The 21,755-nt window shown below is 33.7% G+C and overlaps 1 protein-coding gene across 1 annotated transcript in view; it reads left to right on the plus strand.

Annotated features, from left to right (window-relative positions):
- Positions 1–7,131: 7,131 nt before the first annotated feature.
- The window catches only part of LOC145266283 (uncharacterized), a 47,366-nt gene continuing 32,742 nt past the window's right edge, over positions 7,132–21,755 (plus strand). Inside the window, exons 1-2 of the mRNA XM_080121825.1 lie at positions 7,132–7,396; positions 15,429–15,569. Coding sequence (XP_079977951.1) covers positions 7,186–7,396; positions 15,429–15,569 — 352 coding nt within the window. The 5' untranslated portion in view covers positions 7,132–7,185. The remainder of the gene's footprint in view (positions 7,397–15,428; positions 15,570–21,755) is intronic.

A 21,755-nucleotide genomic window follows, 5' to 3' on the forward strand; every position in this document is an offset into this window, starting at 1 on the left:
GTCTGTATAATACGACTTTAGGAGTTTTATTATTATGCTACTAACATAAGCGAGCAAGCTAAGTACAGAACCTTATTTTAGTACGGTTTTCATGTAACAGTTTTTATGATTCGTACTTTAGTCATCAGTAAAAATTAAGTTCATAATTTTGGCAGTATAACGTTTTTTCTTTTCTGCGGAGAACAAATAAAAGTATTCCTTTCTTGTTTAAAGTTAATAAATTGATAATAAAATCACTTACTTTTTTGATAGAAAAACAGAAAATTTCCTTTAGCTAAAAAAGAATAAAACTTATGGATTTTTTTTTCAAGTCCGCCTTTTCTATAACTTAGGAAGGTTGGCAGTAAAGTTCACTGTTTGTTTCTCCACGTTCATTCTTTTTTAAAGTTTACAAAAAAGTTCTTAAACAAGCTTCATTGCCAGTGTTGTGAACCGATAAGGACACAAAAGAAAGAGAAAAATAGATATTTAATGGAAACAAAATATATTGAAAAGAAAGACAAATACAAAAATTGAGAGCTTACACGTCAATCTAACTGCAAAGTGTGAATAATACAAAGAGACATATTCCTCCAGTCTTTATAGTAAGAGATGAAGTGGACACTACAATAGTAATACGTCTGTTTAATGGGTAATATGTCTGTTTAATAGGTAATACATTTGTGTAATGGGTAATACAGCGGTTTAATGGGCAATACATCTGTTTAATGGGTAATACATCTGTTTCATGGGTAATACACCTATTTGATAGGTAATAAACTATGGAATAGTCTATCTAATAAGAAATATATATGTTTAATGTGTAATGCATCTGCTTAATAACAAATTCATCTTTTTAATAGAAATGCGTCTGTTTACTGGGTAATGCATCTGTTTACTGGGAAATGCATCTGTTTAACAGCTAAGCTCTTGAAACATCTGCTTAAACAGTAAGCTCTTAAAAATGCATTTGGAGGAATGTTCTGGTTACCACTATCAACGTTATAGGTATCCAACTCCATATGCAAGTGAGTTATTTTATCATTTTTAATTTTACTTTAATGTTTTTAGTCAAACATAAATCTCACTGCTGAAGTGATACCCTGTTAGATTATGCTTCCAATAACGAGTATGCTTCCAATGATAAATAGCATGTATCCCCTTCTCTGTAGCTGCATAATTTCTCTCAAACACATGGAGAGTTAAAAAAAAACAAAAAAAAACGGACAATAGATAAACCATTTTAATTCAAAACAGCAGCTATGACTGCATCAGAAACATTTGTTTCTACTTCAAAGGAAACTAACTCATCAGTGCCTGTCACAACTGAGTGTTTTACTTCCTTTTCAATTCAGAAAATGTTATTACTGCTTCTTTTGAAACTGGAAACTCAGTTGTTGAGCTCAATGATTTAATTTTATTAGAATAATTAAATATTGATTGTAAATAATATGCAAAAAGTGCACACTGTAAAGCCTTTTTGTATTAGGAACTCTTAAGGACTGCAGACATCTAGGATCTTGCCTCAACTCTGACAATATCATCTTGGATGACATAACCCATTATATTCAATGACTTAATTGAAAATACACTTGTCTTTATTGAGTTAAAAACCTCTTCATTCTGCCACATCAACAAACTTCTTTAAGTTCTTATCATGTTCTTCCTGATTCATCCCAATTATTGTCATATCATCAAAATAAGAGTCCACTAACCTCTCCTGCTTAATGAAAGAATCAATTATTCTTTGGAAGCATGAATCTTCATGTGTGACTTAAAAGGCCACACATATAAGCTAGTATAAGTCACCACAGACTTCAAATGCTGTACTATGTCATTGATACTAGGTAATAGATAACTGAGGTAATGTAAATTTGTTAGTTTTGGACTAATCAATTGCTAAGCGCATTTTATTTGAGCAGCCCTTGACAACTACAACTTCAGCTAATATGGGTTCTATTATACCATTCTTAAGAAGTCTCTGTACTTCTTTTTCAATAAACTATAATTAGGGAATGCATAGCATCTAAGCTTGGTAACAATAGGAAAGTACTCAGGTTTCAAGTTTGCAAACAACTCAGGAGGATCAATTTAAACACTGTTTAGACTGCAAGCAATGTCCTGGTAATTTTCCACCATAATTCAGAGTTACACTGTTGTGCAGTTTCTGAAAATCCTGACCTAGGATTATGTCAAGACAAAGTTTGGGACAACAAACAGGGTCTCACATTTGTAATCCTGGTTATTCACCATTAAATTACCTTTACAAATGCCTTTTGTTTCAACTGATAATGACGTGGAAGTCTTTGTTACTTCACTTTTAGCCTGGCAGACCTTTAGAGAAAGTGATTCAACAACACTTGAATGCATAAAGTTTCTCAACAAGTTCACCTACCTCGAAACCATTCATGTGCACCTTGGTGATGGATTTTGATAGAGTGGAAGAAGCAGCAGCAGAGTTGATGACTGCCAAGTACATAGATTAGTTGTTATTCTCATTCATTTCAAGAGAGGCTCTAATATATCTAAAAACCATGACACACTCCTGCAAAACGTCCCTTCCTTTTGCACTTGTGGCATTGAACATTATGTGGTAGACACTAAGACCTAGAATGATTACTGTAGCTGCAGAAGAAACATTTGTTGGAAGATATTGAAGAATTTGATGTAGACCCTGTTGCAGCTATTACTGGAGCAGATTCGCTTGCTACATCTACAGCCTCGGACTGTTCTAACACTGCACCAACCACAACTGCTGACTGACTGAGTTCTTTTGGGCAGAATCCAGTTCTCATGCTTGAACCACAACCATATCTAAGGGTAAAGCCTTATACTCCAATAGTCGCTGTTTGATCAGGGATGATTGTAACCCAGCAATAAATGCATCCCAAATGTACGCATACTGGTATTTGCTAGCTGTAATAGCTTCAAAATTAGTCCTTGCTGAACCATTTCAATGACAGCAAATATGCATCCAGAGTTTTACCAACTTCTTAACATCATTTAACTAGCCCAACACGTGAAAACACTTCAATTCTTCTAAGATTTTTATAGCTGTGTTATATTATGAATAAGCATATGGTGGCGGGGAAGAACCAGACAAACAATATAAGTTTATTTTTAACCGATTGATTGCTCAATCACTTATTTTAAAAACAAACTTAAGAAAAGCAAAATAAAATAAAATGTTCTTCAGTTGAACAGCAGTTTAACCCTGCTATTTAAGGTTTACTCATTTAGCATAGTCTTCATCAGCGATTTGCGTCTTTCTTTGTTGGTAAAATGTCAATATTTGTTATTCCTTGTGGTGTTATTTTCGATAACAATATCGAAGGATAAGAGTTTGCTTTTTTTTTATTAAGAAAAGTCTAAGGTGAGCAACACAGCAGATTTGTCGTCTACTGTTGATGAAATAAGACAATATGTATTATTCTTTGCGCTGGGTGGTGTTATATTCGCATATCCCTCAATATTCACATGAATAAACCAGAAAAGCAGCAGCAGCAGCTGCGCGGCAACAACAATGGCGACGATAAGAAAAATCAATTATCAATTTGCCCTTTGTCTTCACCTACGTCCGCAACACCATTATAAAAACAGTAGCCGTCGCGACAAAAAGTCAGTCGAGCCCAGAGGCAGCCAGTCAACCAGCATGGGATAATTATCGGCTCCGTTGGACACCTCCCCCGACGTTAAACCTATGTTCGCGCATATTATCCATTAACCTCTCCACGTGGAAACACCAACAGCGAGAATTAACTCTTACATTCTCATTTTATCCTGAATCATACTAGCGCCCAACTTTTCTCTCCTAAGAAGTTACAAACATTAACTTTACACCAAACCCTTCTTTCCTGAACATTCTCACATCCTTACGAACTTTGAAACTTGGTTTGTTTTTACTGTCTCGTTGAGTTTGTTTCTTTAAATAAACGATTGAGAAATCAATCATTTTAAAATTTAAACACATATTGTTTGTCTGGTTCCTTCTCGCCACTATATGCTTATGCATAATATAACAGTAGCTTTCATAATAATCTCGGAAAATAAGAATTTGTTTTTTAATGGGAAATATTAAGGGAAGCAACTTAGAGGATTTGCCATCTACTTGCTTTTTGAAATGTTGTTCCTCTTATGTTAGGTGGGACATTTATTCAGCTGTGCTTTACGGCATTGAAGATCCTAACAAGGTACAGATTTGTTGTCTGCCAGTTAGCGATGTCTGCAGCCATCTCATCTCTCGGACAAGCTGTCAAGTCTTCTTGTGTGTCATAGTAGCAGCATTTAGCAGTAGCGCCTTCAATGCATTTGTTGAACCTTAGTCTGGGGATTTGACCAGTAGTCTAGTGTGGAAGTCAGTACTAGCCGGTGGTAGATTAGTGAAGTTGTAGTATTTCTCATATCTTGGTTTTAGTCGAGACTCATGGCCAAACTGGCCAGGATTAAAGTTGGTTGCTCTCCTTGGGTTTGAAGTTAGGTTCTCAACTGACAAGGATTCGTGTGGTGTGCGCCGGTCTGTCTCGAGCCAGTCTCCTCAATCAGCTGGGATCATGTCTATTTAAATGTAAACATAATAGGTGCCCAGCTCCCACAGCAAGTCTTTTCTGATTGGTCAATGTTGGACTCTGACAGCCAATCAAATTGTTGGAAATTAACCAATCAGAGTTGAGTATTTTGGTATTTTGGTATTTTGTAAAGATTTGTAAATGTTGTTGCTTTTTAGCTGCTGCTGCTGCTGCTGCTGCTACAGCTGCTATTTGTCATGGTTAGGGCTGCCCCTTCTAAGAAAAAGTACAAGGATGAAAAGAAAAGTTAACCGACTGAGCCCCAGACCTAAAAACAAATGGTATTAAACACAATTCTCCAAGGAGAAATTGGCTTAGGGGGAGGTGTTATGTAGAGATAGGTAACCAACTTCGTCCCTGATCGTTAACATGCTGGTTTTGTCTCTATGTAAATAAGTAAATAAACTTCTCTTTCAGTATTCAAACCACAATGTATATTTATTTATTCCTTTCACGGGATACTTTATCTTTGATTGTCCAAATAATAGGCCGCCTTAGAACATATCAACTAGTCATTTTGAGTGTCACATTTACATCTCTTTTCTTCCAAGTGACTTGTATAATAGTTATGACCTTCCATTTCTTATAATAAAAATGTTTACCAATTTTATTATTCTTTTAATAAATAATTTAAAAAATGTATTTTTTAGTTAGGGTTAAGTTTTGTTTTGGGGTTAGGGTTTAGAACTTGCTCCAGCAGCGGCTGTAATATTTTAGCTAGAATGGTTAAATTCATTGTCGTGTGCTCCATTGTTTTGACTGATTAAAATTAAATGACTTAATCTTTTTTTTTTCGTTTAATTTATCTAACGTCATCTACTTTGCTCCGTAGTGGCTAACCGAGTTTGTTATCGCTTTTGATTAGGCACCGCCAAAATTGGGGGGGCAGGTCAGTACTTTTTGACGGACCGTCTTTTTAAAAATCTACCAAAAATCAGGTAATTACCCGATCAATACGAAATTTTCAGCGATTATTAAGAGAAGAATGAACTTTATAACGGTGTACTTATTTTTCATAAACGATATTTATATATATATATTTTTTTGCTTACAAAACCCCCCCTTGTTTTGAAGTGGGAACAAATATGCTTAAAATAATCATCTGAAACTGAACAAAACATATTGTGTTGTTGTAAGGGACAGAATTATAGATTAAAAAAAAAAAAAAAAAAAAATTGTTTGCATACCTTATTTTGACATCTGAATATCAGAACTTCGATTGTGTTTAATTATCCCGCTTTTGAGTTTTGAAGTGTGAAATTCGGTGAATATGTTAAGTAAAATAAGTAATTTAAGTTAAGCAAAACAAAAAAAAATTTTTTTTAATATTTATACGAAAAAAGCCATTTTAAAATCTTTGATAAATAAATTAACAATTTTTTTTTAGCGAGCCGAATAATGCATGACCATTATTAAACAGGGCATGCTTTGAATAATCGATACAAAAAAAAAATTCGATAAATGTTGTGCCCTTTGTGTTAAAAATAGCATCATTTTTTTCGATCCCGTTTGAAAACGTTTGCCGCCTTTCGACTACAGTGGACCAAACGCGCTGAAATAATTTTTTTTTATTCTGCTTTAAAATGCCCCCCCCCCCATTTTGGGGAGTCTGGCCCCCACGCACATACACATTAAAAACCAAACTCATACAAATGGTCACCCATCTGGTACTGGCCAGCCTCAGCTTAATAATACATTGAAATTTTCGTCACTGAAAAATAAGTTTTTTTGGCCTGTTTGGTCTTCCATAGTTTTCTTCTTAACGTAAACAGAGTCGATCTCGACTCTGCATGGATGCGAAATATCTGGTTACCTATATGAATAAGTGGAATTATTTGAAATTCAGGTACTTATATTATAATATTTTTGCATATTCTCTTAGAAAATCATCCTAAATCTTAGTTAGACGATAAATAAATTAATTAATTATTTCAAAAACCTTTTTTTTTTAATATTTAAGTACGTTTTTTGTGCAAGACAAAAAATGTCAATTGTTAACTTTTTGGGAAAATTTAACATTTAAAATTTAATTAAAAATAGTAGAAAAAGTTTTACATTATTCTGTTTTCTATATGATAAAATTCAGGGTTTTATCTTTCTGGAAAAAAAAAAGTTACTCAGAAATAATGGATTTTAATAAATGTAATTTCGTTTTAAAAAACAACAACAACTTGATTTTTCGGCCATTTTTGGCGGTGCCTACTTTTGATTAACTGATCAGCAACGTGATCAACTTTCGATCCAGGTATACCGGATATTTACGATAGTTGGCACAAGTACAGACTTCCGGTTTCTACAATACACAGTACCGAAAAATTAAATAAAAGACAAAAGTTTGATTCCACCAATATTTATTTTTGTGATATTCGATATACTTGTTATTAAATAGTTAACTATCCCAATATTAAAAACCGACTTAATATTTAATTTTGTACTTTTAGGGAAGCGAGCAAATAGCGACATAGAAAAATTAAAAAGTTAAATAAAAAAACAAAGGTTCGACTAGGGTAATAGTTTTATCATGAGGAGAAAGGGGAGATAATTTCAAAAAAGCACTGACTTAAATAGTAGTCTGAAATTATCTCCCTTTGCAACTTCCGCCCATGAATTTCGACACCGGGCGCGAGTTTACGTTTTTGGCATGTTGAGATCGAAAACAAGTAGAGGAGCTGCATCGACATCTTCCAAAGATGCCGTCGCAAGGAAATGTAAAAAGATTAGCGAAAAGAAGAAGACGGAAAAAGAGAAGAGTGAAAGCCAGAGTTGCCAAAAGAAAAACCTAGACGACATGATAACCGTGGGTGAAGAGACGGAACCTCTTTCAACACCAAAACAAGAAAATGTCTTTCGTGGTTTGTCATTTTATGTATCATCTTTATGAAATATTCATAAAAACAACAACAAAAAAAAAACGCCAACTTTTTTTTAATTGCATTTCTAGAGTCGGTTCCCAATATGCCGGAGACAACACCATTTTAGTTTTTCACAAAAGCTGACAAAAAGGCAATTTCAAAATTTCATTAAGTTAAGGAATTAATGATAAATAATACTTCTACAGAACTGTTTTTTTGTTATTATTATTATTTTTTTAATTCTAAGTTTTAGTTGGGCAAAAGTTGGTTTAGTTCGGTTCAAATTCTGTAGAAACACCAATAAAATAAAATTCATTTTACAATCTGAAAAGTTTGTTTATTAAAATTGGTACTTAAGGTACCGCACTAAAATCATAACATTGTTTAGAAATCGATTCTTAACATGAGGGAGGGAGAGGGTGTTCTCTAACTATTCTGTACTTTCATTTAACAATTTGATAATAATAAAAAAAAAACTATATGGTAAAACTTGAATTTAACTTTGAAATACTATATAAAAAAAAACAAACTATCACGGTTCGGGTTGCACATGTTATGTTCGGCAATCCTTCGTTTCTTTTATAAGTTTCCTCTTTTGACAATGTTCAATAGTTGATGTATATAATAATGTAATTTAAGGAGAGTAGAAAGTGGATCTTTGGTTTACTTTCGGCACCCCTCTGTAACTCTCGCTTCACTTATATTGTCCTTTAGTCCTCATATTCCATGAACGATGTTTCTAATAAAGGGGAAGAATTGCTGTTTTCCGAATCCAAATCTAGCTAGCTAGCACTTATTGTTGACTAGTTTGTTTTTTAACCTTGAGTTGTATTTTATTTTATTTTTAGTTCCTTACATCAAGTAACTTCATGCGTTGTCTGGATCGATTTCTACATAAACACAAATTGCTGCAATTGACAGCTGCGATTTCATTGGTTAAACGTTTCGGCACCTTTTTGCCGTTTATGTAACCTGCTCGAATATGCAGACGAAAGGTCTGTTTTAAAAGTATTAAAAATGGTTAATTAACAATAGCTTTCTTTACTGTCTTAAATTTTGACATCTTGTTATTATTTTTTTTTTAATCAAATTTATTTGCTAAAATATTAAATTAAAAAAAAATAAAAATTAAAAAAAAAAAATAGGTACTTGCACTAATATGACTGAAACTGATAGAGGGACATGGTTTTGAAAGACACCTTATTATAATTTTTCGTAGGTTTCTGATTACTTTTTGATTGAATTTGAAAGATCAAAGCCTAAAGTTAATCTAAAAGAAAAAAAAGTTATAATGAAAAATGTTTTCACGGCGACATCAGAAAGTGACAAATTGAGCTAAATTTTGAAATTAAATGAATTCATTGTAAAAATTCCTTGAAAGATAAATATTAGTTTTCTGGGACTATTTCAAAGTAAAGTAAAATCTTCAGATAGCGAATTAAATAAAAATACCACCTACTTTGTTAAAAAAAAAAAAAAAAAAAGCTCAATTAGCCCCCAAAAGTAAGAGGTTCAACTTCGCACAATCAAAACAAACGAAAAGGCATTGCACAGCCCCAAATGTCAGAGAGTCAATTTTATTTTAAAATTTATAGAAGAATTGGGTTAACCTGTACGGATAGGGTCCTGACGTCCCGCTTCGTTCTGAGTTTGAGAAAAAAATCGTCTGACGTGAGCGGTATCGAGGCAAAAAATTACCCCTTCAATAAAGTGCCGAGTTGTTAACTTAAGAAGAAAAAAAAACAGTTCAAATGATTAGATTTTTTTATTTATTTTCACAGTTCAAATAATTAGAATTTAAAAAAAATAAGCAGTTCAAATAATTAGTATTCCCCCCCTTTATAAATTCCGCAAATAATTAGAATTTTTGGTATACCGATTTTTTTTTTTAATTCAACAGTTCAAATAATTAGAAATTAAAAAAGAAATAAACAGTTCAAATAATTAGAATTAAAAAAAAAAAAAAAAAAAAAAAAAAAAAAACACACAACTTCTGTTGTCATGCGTCCTCGGTTGTATTTTCTTTTCGTTGCGACACTGACTTTCATCTATCTCCACAATTATTCCAGGATCTCTTAATTTTGTTGGGGTTGCTAATAATTTCTTTATGTGTCCAACAATAATTTTTGTTCCTTTTTACTTCTGTCATTTGTCTTTGACAAATGACGCACATAGGTCCTTCTTTTCGTAAGATGTTATTTTCTCGTAAGAAAATTTCCGCCTCATTGTAACAACTCCAAAATTTGCTCATGCTTGTCAAATCTATACTGAAGGGGTTTTAGGTTTAGGGTAATTTTCTGCCTAGACACTGCTTACGTCAGATGGCTTTTCCCTGAACTCAGAACGAGGCGGGACATCGGGACCCTATCTGTATAGGTTAACCAAGAATTGAAACATTATTATACCCTTATTTCTTTATTTTTGAAGATTATAAAAAATATTCATTAATTTAAGTAATCCTATTTGATGTAATAAAAACGAAATGTTTATTGGGATATTTATGTACTGATGATGAATCGATTTATTCTCAAATGTGTTGTAATGATAAATTAATCCTTTTTAAAATAAAGTAAAACTGCATTTTAAGTGTGAAAAAGTAAATTAAAATATCTGACAATTCATTGAAAAAAATAAGCAACAAATCAATTTATTAATGAAGAGAATACGGTGGGTAGGATACAAATTCTGTTTCCTTTTTGTTTTTGTTACAATTTTGCCCATCCATATTTTTCTACATTAATCGTTATTAAAAATAATATGATTTTTTAAATTATTGTTTACTTAGTGATCCTGGATCTCAATTTTTAAGGTTTTTTTTTTATTTTCAGAATTATAAAAAAATTTTTTTTACATTAATGTTTACACCATCATGCATACAAGAAAAATATATTACATTTGAAATTCTTGTGAGAATTGTTATCCTTAAAATCACATGCAGTATTTTTTTTTTCTTCAATTATATTATTTTTTGTGAAAACAATGCTTAATTCAATAATAATATCTATTGTTCAAGAAATTAATTTTCTTCAAGTTAACTTGATTTCATTAACATGGACTTTAGAGGCTTTTTTTTTTTTTTCGTAATGATCCTAAAATATAAAAAATTTTTTAATTCTTAGCATTTACAATGCTTGTTTTTGTATAAAAAAACGCAAATAGAAATTCATGTCCTTTTTTTTTTTTTTTTTTTAGAACTTTAACTTTAGTAAAGGTGTTTTTTGTTGACAAAAAATAATACATTTTCACTAAAATTTACAAAAAAAAATAATGTGGTCATTATATTATGTGATTGTTAATTAATAAATATTGAGAATTTCATTAAAATGGGTTGATTTCCTGAATCTTGGTGAATTTTTAAATGAAGGGAGGGGTCAAAATATTTCTACATTTTAGAAATCGGCTATTCATTTTGCCTGTACCTAACAAAAAAAACATGTTTGTTTTTCTTATTACATAGCTGATAAAAAAGTTGTTTTCTTCATCTTATAAAAGAAACATAAAACTAAATTAACATTATTTTTCAAAATTGAGCTTGCCTTTTTGTTAGATTTTGTGAAAAAAATATATGGAGTGGTCTACACGTTCAGAATATAATCTGGTGCTTCACCAGAATTTGAATCAAACTAAACTTTCACCAAATTAAACCTAAACGTTACTTTAGAGTTAGGGTATAAAAAAGGTTTGGTTTAAATTATTTAGAAGTACCCAGATTTTATAAATTTATGCAAGGTTTTGGATCCCTACATTATCAGGTGGATAAAATCAGCACTGATTACCATCAGTCCATATTTTGACATGATCTCTCATCCTCTCTGCAGTCACCTTGGTTTCATCCACCAGTACATCATCAATGTAAGAGCAGGTACTTCTCTTCATTGCCATCATGAATTTTGGTGTGGAATTCTGGTCAAACAATAAACTTGACCTTTATACTCTACCAATTGATACTGCCATAGTTTTTTTGTCTGCATGAATTTTGAGATAGGCCAACTTTAGGTTCACGATTTTAGTTACCTGTTCCATTCTCCTCCAGTACCTAATGACTTCTTCACACACATCGATTCCATCTTTTGTGTGACAAGCTACATACTTGTTTAACTCCCAGAAACCAACACTGGCCTTTCTTAATGAGTTGGACTACGGTCATAAGTGGCAAAATTTCTTCAACCTTCCCTGACCACGGTATCAATATTCTTTCGTCTATCCACCTCTCAACTTCCTTCTCAAACTGCGACCCTATATCTCCTTTGAGCGTGCTTTTGTAGTAGCTAATCTGATTTGTCAACACAGGTGGTTCTGTGGTCCATTTCCACTCTACCATCCATTTATCACCATCAAAGTAGGTTTGAAAGTCCTCATCCTCAATCAGACATTTTGATGGTTGGATACTATTGCTCCTCGTTGCACTTCTTGTCATTCTTGGTGCACTCTGACTGCCAAACTTCACTTGGCCTTTAGCAATGGTACCTCCCCTCAATCGGTCTATCACATCCAGGCCCAGTACCATGTCAATTCCTGCAATAAGCTTATTCAGTGCAATCACTCTTAGTTGCAGTGGCATATTTCTCAGCACAATCTCAGCATCAGCCTCTTCACAACATTTCACTTCTCTACCATCTACTGCTCTAATGTTCCATTCTAAGAGTTGGTGATATTTGTAGTAACAGGCATTGTCGTACATTTGGTATCAACAAGGATTCTAGCCCTCTTCTCGTCAATAGTGACCACTATCTGTGACAACAAACTCTCACGCCCCTTTCCAGTATAAAAGTACCAATACACATGAAAAAATTGAAATGGCTTAAAATATTTCAATATTGGTATACATAGAAAGAGCTTGATGAGCTACGAAAGAATCTTTTTAAATTTTTTTAAATCCAATTAAAATTAAGGAAGTTATGACTATTTTTGTGCCTCACATGTTTAGATATTTTCCCTCTTTAAAACCACATGCATTTTGTCACATTTTTTACACTACTTTTTCAATAAAAATGTTACATCTTTGTTAAAACAGAAGATTAAGCAATGAAATTTACCATATAAGTGTATTTTTGTGCTAGGAATGAGAACATGCTACTGAAAATTTCCAATTAATCTGCAGTAAATGCGCATAAATATGCTGCAATTCCTTAAAAATGCCATGTATCCATTAAAAGAAAAGAAGTTAGAGAACTGCAAGTTGAATTGCAATGCATTTTATGTACAAATAACTGAAATCGAAATCTAGGACCGTTTAAAAATGAATATATTGCAATATTTCTTTGGTATTATTGTAGATTAATACTTTCCATTAGCCCCCCCCCCCCCCATCTGACCACCTCTACAAAATATGTAATTTTACCTTTGTAGGCAAACGTGTGTACTCCTTGAAAAACTTTAATGAAAGATAAACTAGTATTATTTTAGAATTTAATGTAAAATGATTCCCTATTTTGAGCCATTCTAGCGTTTTAGGGCAGTTAACCATTTTTTATTTTTATAGACGAGTATGTATGGTTTTAAGAGGGTCTTTGCACAATTATAAGAGGGTGGGGAGGTTGGGTTAGGGATGCGATATAGGTAAAATATTTTCGCTTGTTTTCTTTTCATTATAAGGGAAATGGTTTCGATAATGTTTTATTGTTAAAGTGTTTTTTATTTAATAAGTCTGAAGAAAGGCTGTTCTTGTGAAAATTTTCAAACGACATAATAACTAATGATGAAATAAACTATTTGTTGCTATTGACCCATTCTTTGAAGTCTTGGTTTTTGTTAAAATTATATATATATATATATATATATATATATATATATATATATAGTGGAATTTTCATTAGAAAAGTTTCTTTTTTAGAACTGCCCGAATTTAACAAAATATGGAAACCATTAATTTTTAATTTTTTTTTTTTTATTCAATTTTCACCCCAAACAAGGCACAGAGCCACTTTGAAGCAGGGGGCTACTATCAGGAACTTAATTAGCGGGGTCATTATGAAAGGAGATGAGTAGAAAGATGTTTGTTCACATTACACTTGAACTTCTGCATATCATTGCAGTTGGGAAAGCAGAATCCCGGAAGGGAGATCCAAAGACCCACAGTTCTGGGGAAGAAACTATTGGAGTAAAAGGCTTTCTTTCACCTAGGGATCTCTACTGTAAAGGGATGAGACTTAGTAGCTTGTCGGGTTTGTCGGGGGTAGTTACGTCGGGGAGGTACAAGTGTTTGCAGTTCGTCAGAGCATTCACCATTAAAGTATTTGTAGAACAGGCAGAGGGATGCAACATCTCGTCGATGGGACAGAGGCTGAAGCCTAGATGACAGTTCAGGACCTATCAGGTTAGCGACTCTCTTTTGAACCCTGTCCAGGAGCAAGAGACAAGCAGCAGATGCACCAGCCCAGATGTGACAACAGTACTCCATACATGGGCGAATGGTTGCCTTATAGAGGTATAGGATACTGTCAGGCGTAAGTAGTTTTCTAGCACGGTAGAGGGAGCCAACCTTCCTTGCAGCAGCCTTGGCAATGCTCTCAATGTATCTATTCCAGTTCATATTCCCTGTAAACATTAGGCTGAGGAGTTTAAAAGAAGTACTTTCAGGCAATGTGTTCTTGGCCATTGCTATTGGTGGTAGAGAAGGTTTCTTGTAGTTATTGAAGGAAACAAGCTTAGTCTTAGCAGCATTGAATGTGATTATTATATATAATATTATTATAAATAATAGATAATATATACAGTATTAATTAAGACAATAACATATATATATATATATATATATATATATATATATATATATAATATTATTGTTTTACTTAATATTGTATATATGTTATTTATAATTAACGGTTCTCATATCATGTTAAATTCTTTAGTAGGTCTACTTAGTAATTGAATATCGCCCAATATGTGTGCTGTTTCTTTTAATTATCTTACTCTTCACCATTCTTCTCTGTCTATAATTTTTACTTCGCTCCATAATAGTAGCTGCTTTTCCTTTCGGTGGACAACATATCTCACCTTTGTGTAGTTTTCCACATTTACATGGGATCTCATATACACAGTTCTTAGTCATGATTTTTTTTTATAGGTGACTTGACTCGCACAACCTGTTTCCAGAGAGTTGAATCATTTCTGAATAATCTTGATGTCATATGGATTACATATTCTCGGAATTTTTTCCTACTAGCCCTTCTTGTATGGTATACAAACTGTGGTGAGTTTTTGGATGGTATCCTCTGGTGTCTGGTCCAGATTTCTTGGAGCTGATGTCATGCTCTCTGGATAGTTGTTTCGGTGGAAGGTTTCTCTTAAACTGTTTATCTCCTCTTGATATGCATGCATTGCTGTTACTTCATATTGCTTTTACTTAGTCTTGTAGGAACAGACAATTCCCTTCTTTACATTATATGGATGATAAGAATACAAGTTTAGATACTGTCTAATAAATGTTGGCTTTCGGTATACACATGACATAAACCCCTGACCAGTGCAAGTTATCAGCACATCTAGGAACGATAATTTATATATTTTTTTTATATTTGTGATTTGTATAGGTGGACGGATAGAGATCACATGGTCAACCAAAACAGTGGGAAATGACCCTCAAGATGAGTCCGAAGAATCCAAATAATACAGGGCTGTTTTCTGGCTAACTATAATATTGCCATTTTCAAGTCCAATGTAAACAAATTCTTGTTGAGCTATTCTCTTAAATAGTCAAGTTCTGATCAACATTACTAATCTCTTCTGTGTTTGACCGTTGATATGTCAAAACTCAATCAATCTGTAGATGAATTTCTGACTCTTTCAATGCCTGCAACAATTTCTTTTTTCCATGGGAGGTGGATTTCAACAGGTGCTGCAAATGAAATTATCTGCATCTATTGTACGTAGCATTGGTAGGTTTTGTGACACCATTTATTGCATGTTCTACATTTGATAATAGAGTTGAAGCCTGTTCCCAGCTTACAGATGCTGCTTTGTGAGACAGATATCATTGATTGATTGATGTGAATTAAATATGTACCATTTCTACCATTTTTGTTCATGCCAGATCTTGGAACACCCGATGTGAGGACACAGACGAGGTTAACACTGAAGTATGATGATCTGCTACTTTCCCAAACTGTTGATCCGCAATGTGAGGTATCCTGGGAATGTATATCTCCAGAAGTTGTACAAAAAATCCACAGAGGTAATCTCCATTATTTAATTTTTTTTCACAAAAACCAATATGGCAGCACTTTGAAGAGCATTACAAATCGAGATCTTCCTGATTCTTTTTCTGACCTGGAGCATAATTTTTAAACAATACACTAGAATCTACAGCAACTTTTAACATTCTTAAAAATCTTTTTGGAAAAATTTACCTATTTGTAGAGGGGGCCTAGGGTGGGTCCATTCATGGCTACTGAGAGAGTAAGTTGGTTAACATGACAGTGTGATGTCATTACCAGATCAACATGTAAGTAAAGGTGTCTAAAGTTTCCGGCGTTCAACCATGTGGCCATAAAAAATATTTTTTGTTGCTTTAGATTGTGGATGTGGTAATTTTATGAAGGTAGTCCACACGTGCATGTTTTTTATTCTCCTAAAGCGAAAAAACAATTCCTCATTTGGATAATTACATCATTGCAATTATTATAATTGCACATTGGGATAATTTTAATCTAACAAAATATAATAGTAAGTGAACTTGTTTTTGAACTTTTATTTCTATCGAAGGAAGTCGAATATTTCATTTTATTTATTTTTTTAAACTGCAAAACAAACAGTTTTTATATGAGAATATTTTTCAGTCCGTTCTTTTAATAATAAATAAAACTTTTCATTGAGTATTTCCAAATATTTTAAAGTTAGAAGCATTTTTCACAACAGTTTTTTTTGTTCTTTTTTTGTGTTTTGTTTTTTATTTTTTAGCTAGAACGATTGATGAATTCAATATTTTAGCACTGGGCGTAATTTATTTCTTTGAAATATATTTAATACTTAAAAGTTTTTCTTTGTTTGTTTTATAATATTTTATCTGTAAATAATTTACATGCCTGAAATAGAAAATTCTTTATTCTCTCCTGAGACATACAAACACAAATTCATCTTAAAAATTCATTAACTAATCAGTTTTAATTAAAGTTTTGACATGAACTCAAAATAAAGAGTACATTAAATTTTAGTTAACATATTTTCTTGTGTTTATCTTGTAAATAAATATTGTTTGGTATTTGTGCTGTGTATGCACCATGCTGAAATGATGTTATTATTTAGAAAGCCATTCTTAACAGGAGAGACTTTCTAACTATTCTGCATTTTCACCTAACAATTTAATGAAAAAAAAAATATATACCATAAAATTTAAGTTGAAAATCCTATCTAAAATATAGCACGGTGCATACACTGCACAAGCACTATTATTATTATTATTATTATAACAATCAACAATAATGAAAAAAAGGTACTTCACGGGGAACGTAGACCCTGCATAAACAGGTTTTACTTTAATAATTGCTCCCTAAAACGTGCATACTCAAAAGGTTTTCATTGGTTTATTTAATCACAAACAGTTTTGGAAGGTAAAAAATAAATGTAACAAAAAATAGAAATATTAGTGTGGAAAATATAATAATAAAAATAAATGAAAATATAAAAACATGCACAAATAAAAGCATGTATCAAATTTAATTGAAGAAATTAAAAAAATAAAATACACGCTCAATTACAAAAAAGTGTATGAGATATATACGAAAAAAGTGAAAGAAAACCTCGGGGAGCAGCCATTAAATTAAAACTCATTTACGCAGGGTCCATGTTCCCTGTGAAGTGCCAAAAAAAACTGGAGATGACATCGACATGCACCACACCAACTAGTTGTGAAGGGTCGGGGAGGATAGAAAGTCCAAGGTGGGAGAGTACTAACCTGATATCCACTGGAAGTGTGCAGTTCAAATCTGGTACCTGGTCCTGGATATGATCTAAAACTATATCCAATGGTGAGGGCCCACCTTGCGGGCCTTGGGGAGTGTGGAGCCACCCTTTAATTGCCATTGCTTCCAGGTCCACTCTGAGTGGTAGTACCTGTTAGGGTCCCAACTATGGGTTAAATAGAATCTGACTTAAAAAAAAATATACTCCATTAAAAATCGTTCCTCAAAATAACTAGATTCGGCATTAAATAACCTGAAAAAGGTTGATATGCCGTAAAACAACAACCAACTAAATCTGGTACCTTGTGGAGGCATTTTGTCACCCAAACTCCAGGAAACACCAATGGCTGATGCCAAGGAGAAATCAATGGCAAACAGCTGTTGCAATAACGTGCAATCATTTGCACGAGTGGTCAAGAGGTAGAGAACATTGGAAATCTGGGGAGACTTGCTGGCAAGCGGTCTCCAGCGAATACCACAGGTTACTGCCAGTGAGCGATCACTGATGATGGCCTGGGAGACAACATATGATAATGCCCCCTCTCAAATTCACCACCACCCTGATTTTTAATACTGTAGATGTCTACCAATGCTCACATTATGATATGGTTGTCTTTTAGTAGTTATGTGAATTTCATTTCCGTATTCATGTATTCTGCACTGATATGAAAATGAAAACTATAGCAGAGTATAGGATTCCTAACCATGTAACTGATGAAAATACACTACACATTTAGATGAAAAACATGGGGGAAAAATGAACATAGAAGAACAGAAAACCAAAATTTTAAATATAATTTCTGTATTAAAAGTAATAGTTATTTAAATATTTCAACATATAATCTTGTGGGGAAAATCCAGCTCCCCAATAAGGGGCACTTTGTATAGGAACAAAAATAAAAATTGTCTCAATCATGAAGGATTTCTCCTCCACCGGCCAAGGACAGAAAAGGTGAATTGTAGCATCAGAACATATACTACTACACCACTACTACCAAGAATTTTTTGTGTTTTGTGTTTCTTTGTTCCCTAAATTCATAATTCAGTATTAGATTGTATATTGCTTTAAAATTACGTAATTTTACATAGATAATATTTATATTTTATATTGAATAAAATTCAGTTTCATTATTAATCGAATTGGATTCCTTTCTTTTCTTTTTTAACATGTTTTAATGCTCTTTTTAAAAATGCTGTCATATAGTAGTGACAGTAACAGTTTGACAAGTTTTACCTACATTGCCTGAAGACATTTTTCAGTTAACAGGCCTTCTAAATCTCGGTGGCCGTGGTCCAGTTTGCTATTTTAGTATTATACTGGGGGGGGGGGTACCCGGCGTTTTTGTAGGTGTGTGTGTTGGGGGAGGGGGGGATGATCAAAACAACCCTGTTTTAAAAAAAAAACGTTGGCCGGGTGTTTGGAGGTGTAAAAAAAAAAAAAAGTTTTAGTAGGAAAGTAGGCTTGAACCCCGAACCTTTGATGTGGAGATGGAAACGGAATGGGAAAAAAACCCTGGGACCTAACCATCTTGACCACGAGAGAGGAGAAATGAAAAGCATCTTAATTTAATGTTTATAAAATGAAATTGACAGGTGCAAGAAACTTAAGTCGCGTGATGTTTGACCTTGAAACATGACGCAGCTGCAAGCCAGTTTTTCCTTATTTTATACTGAAAAGCAAAAGAAACACACAGCGATCGAAATATCTGGAAAAAATAGCGTGTGAAAGTCGGGTAAATTAAATACACACGCAATCCCGTTCTTAAGTCGTAGATATTATCATTTAGACGTGATATAAAAAGTTTTAAGAAGCGAGCCGAGTGAGAAGGCCGAAAAAAGCCTTTTGCAGACATACACAAAAAAGCGAACATACGCACACACATTTTCGCTTTTATATATATATAGATAAATTGACTACCTACATGAGAGAATGCCACTTGCAATCAACTTATGTTAAATGTACATAGCAAACTGACCTCTCATCCTAATCTAAATATTAAACAGATAAGTTTTCAATTTCTTTGGTACTGGTACAGTTTATGACCCATGTTAAAATTGACTTTTCGTTGGCATCTTTCGATTGCTTACATAAGCGACTGGAAGTTACTGAATAGAAATAACACAGCTTCAAGATAACGAGGCAATGCTGTCAAGCAGGAAAAAAAGTGAAACAGTCGCTGTATGTAAAATTTTATGAAAAGTTACTATTCTTTGAAGGAAAATATAGTGAAGCAATTGTTATATTTTTTTCTTTTTTTTTCCCCACAAAACAAGCACATTGGAGCATCATACTGTCCAGAAATTGTTTTTTTTTTCCTTTCATATAAAATATACTATAGATACATTAACTGTGGCATTTGTAAAATGAAGGTCATTTCATTGAGTCTTGTTTTTCTGTTGACTAAAAACAGTCAAATTATTCTTCCATATAATTTCTGTACTATTTTTGTGATTTTCACCAATATGTAAGACTGAATATATTTAAGAATTAATAATTGCATCTATATTATTTTTCTATTAATGAACTATGGCATCGTGTTTAGAAAGCTTTTTCACTTATTTGAAGTTTATATCTTCAGTTATACAATGCTTAATTTGACCTTGTATTTAGTTTCACACAAAATGCAATATCCAATTATCTTTGAGTAACCATAACCTGGGTACTAATTAAGATGCCTACATAATTTTAAATATTTTTTGCAGCATTATATATGCATTACTAAAAAGTTTTTTTAGTATATTTTTTAAAAATTCGGTTTTAGATAACAACTGTTAGCATTGAAAATAAATGTAGCATTTCTTTCTATTTTTTGCTTTATTATAATAGAATATGTTCAATGTTATGAATTAAAGGAAAAATCAAGATTTAGAAACAGTGACACTGGCTTTATTATGTGACACTTACGTCACCCGCGCGTCGTCCAGTGGTGGAATGACCCCGGTTGTTGGTTCTAATGGTTCCTCAGCGATGATGTCACGGCCGGTTTCCTAAAACAGACTTGTCATGCAAAAACAATTGAAGGGACCAAGTCAATAAGCGTTTCTTTTTGTTTAAACTTCTTTGTATTCAATCAGGGTACAATCGCAGTTAGCTGTTTAGTTAGGGACTGGCCACTTGTTAACTGCGAGGTTTGCTCTTCTCTCTCTCCAACAGACAACTCAATTATCTACGTGACGGGGTCAATCGATGGGGGAATCTACGTTCGTCGGACCCAAGGAAGCAAGGCTCTCTCTCTTACTCTGACTGTCAATCTCTCAAGGCTCGCTGCTTATATTGTGGGTGCGTGGACTGGGTCTCTTCCCGTTTCAGGTCGTTGGCCAATCAGAATTAAGGGATCACTGTCCGTCAAATCTTCGCCAGGCGGTCTATACCCAAAAAAGGAGCTGTCTTTCTTTCTCTGTTGGCATTCGGGTGTTCCCTAATGGAACTTGACAGGACATAAAAACAGAAATGCCTAACTTAATTATTTTTGAGAGGACATAAAAACAGCTGAATCCGATTCCACAAAGGCCACGCGTCTTTTTCAATAGGGTCACGTGTCGCCCCACTGTTCGGCGACTGTTTGCTTTGTAGATCGGAATTTCATTGGTATCCTCGCCACCCACGGGCTGTCATGGCCAATTTAACGTCATCACGTTCTTCCACCATAAGCTACGATCTTATCTTTTTTTCTCTTCTTTTCGTCGTTTACAGCTGCCTGTTTTCCCTTTCTTTTTCCACGGGTTCACCGCTACTCTTGGCCTTTTGGTCAGGATCAAAGTGCAGCATCTGTTCTTCGGATGCCGCACTTCCATTTCTTGTTCTCTTTCGGTGGAGGAGAAATCCTTCACGACTGGGACAATTCTTATTTTTGTACCCTTGAGCGTCTCTCATTCCACTCCCCTCCCATCGACATGTCTTTTACATCGTAAAATACACCTTTTGCCAGGTGAATTGTTTCTCAGATGGCTGGATTGCCAACTGCACTGACTGTTTCAATGAGAGAGAGAGAAGAAAAGGGGGAAAAAAAAATCGCAAATCGTGAGCCAGCCCCTCTTTCGAGAATATATTAATCGCATGCCAAAAGAAAAGTGATAAAGTCTCTGGAGTTTTAATTGTCCGGATTAGTTGTAAGAAACCCCCCCCCCCAAAAAAAAACAGAACAAAAAAAACAAAACAAAACAAGCGGACGAAAGAAAAAAAAAAAGGTCTCTTGTTTGTTAGGTGAGTGTGGGTGGGTGCGTTCCCTCTTCTTCTGTCTCTGTTTGTCTTAGGTTTACAGGTGTAAGATGGAAGTGTCATGCAAAATTATTATTTATTTATTTATTTTTTTGTTTTGCTTGCCGTGTGCGTGTATGTGTTTTCTCTCCTCTTCTGTCTTTTGTTTACATTCCTACAATTTTAAGAGCCATTTTGGGCGGCCCCCCCGAACGGACTCGTCCTCCGCTCGTTCCACCACGCCTGTTAGGACCGGGTGCTG

This window comes from Euprymna scolopes, chromosome 41, assembly GCF_053919585.1.
Source record: "Euprymna scolopes isolate OS-2025 chromosome 41, ASM5391958v1, whole genome shotgun sequence".
Classification (NCBI taxonomy): domain Eukaryota; kingdom Metazoa; phylum Mollusca; class Cephalopoda; order Sepiida; family Sepiolidae; genus Euprymna; species Euprymna scolopes.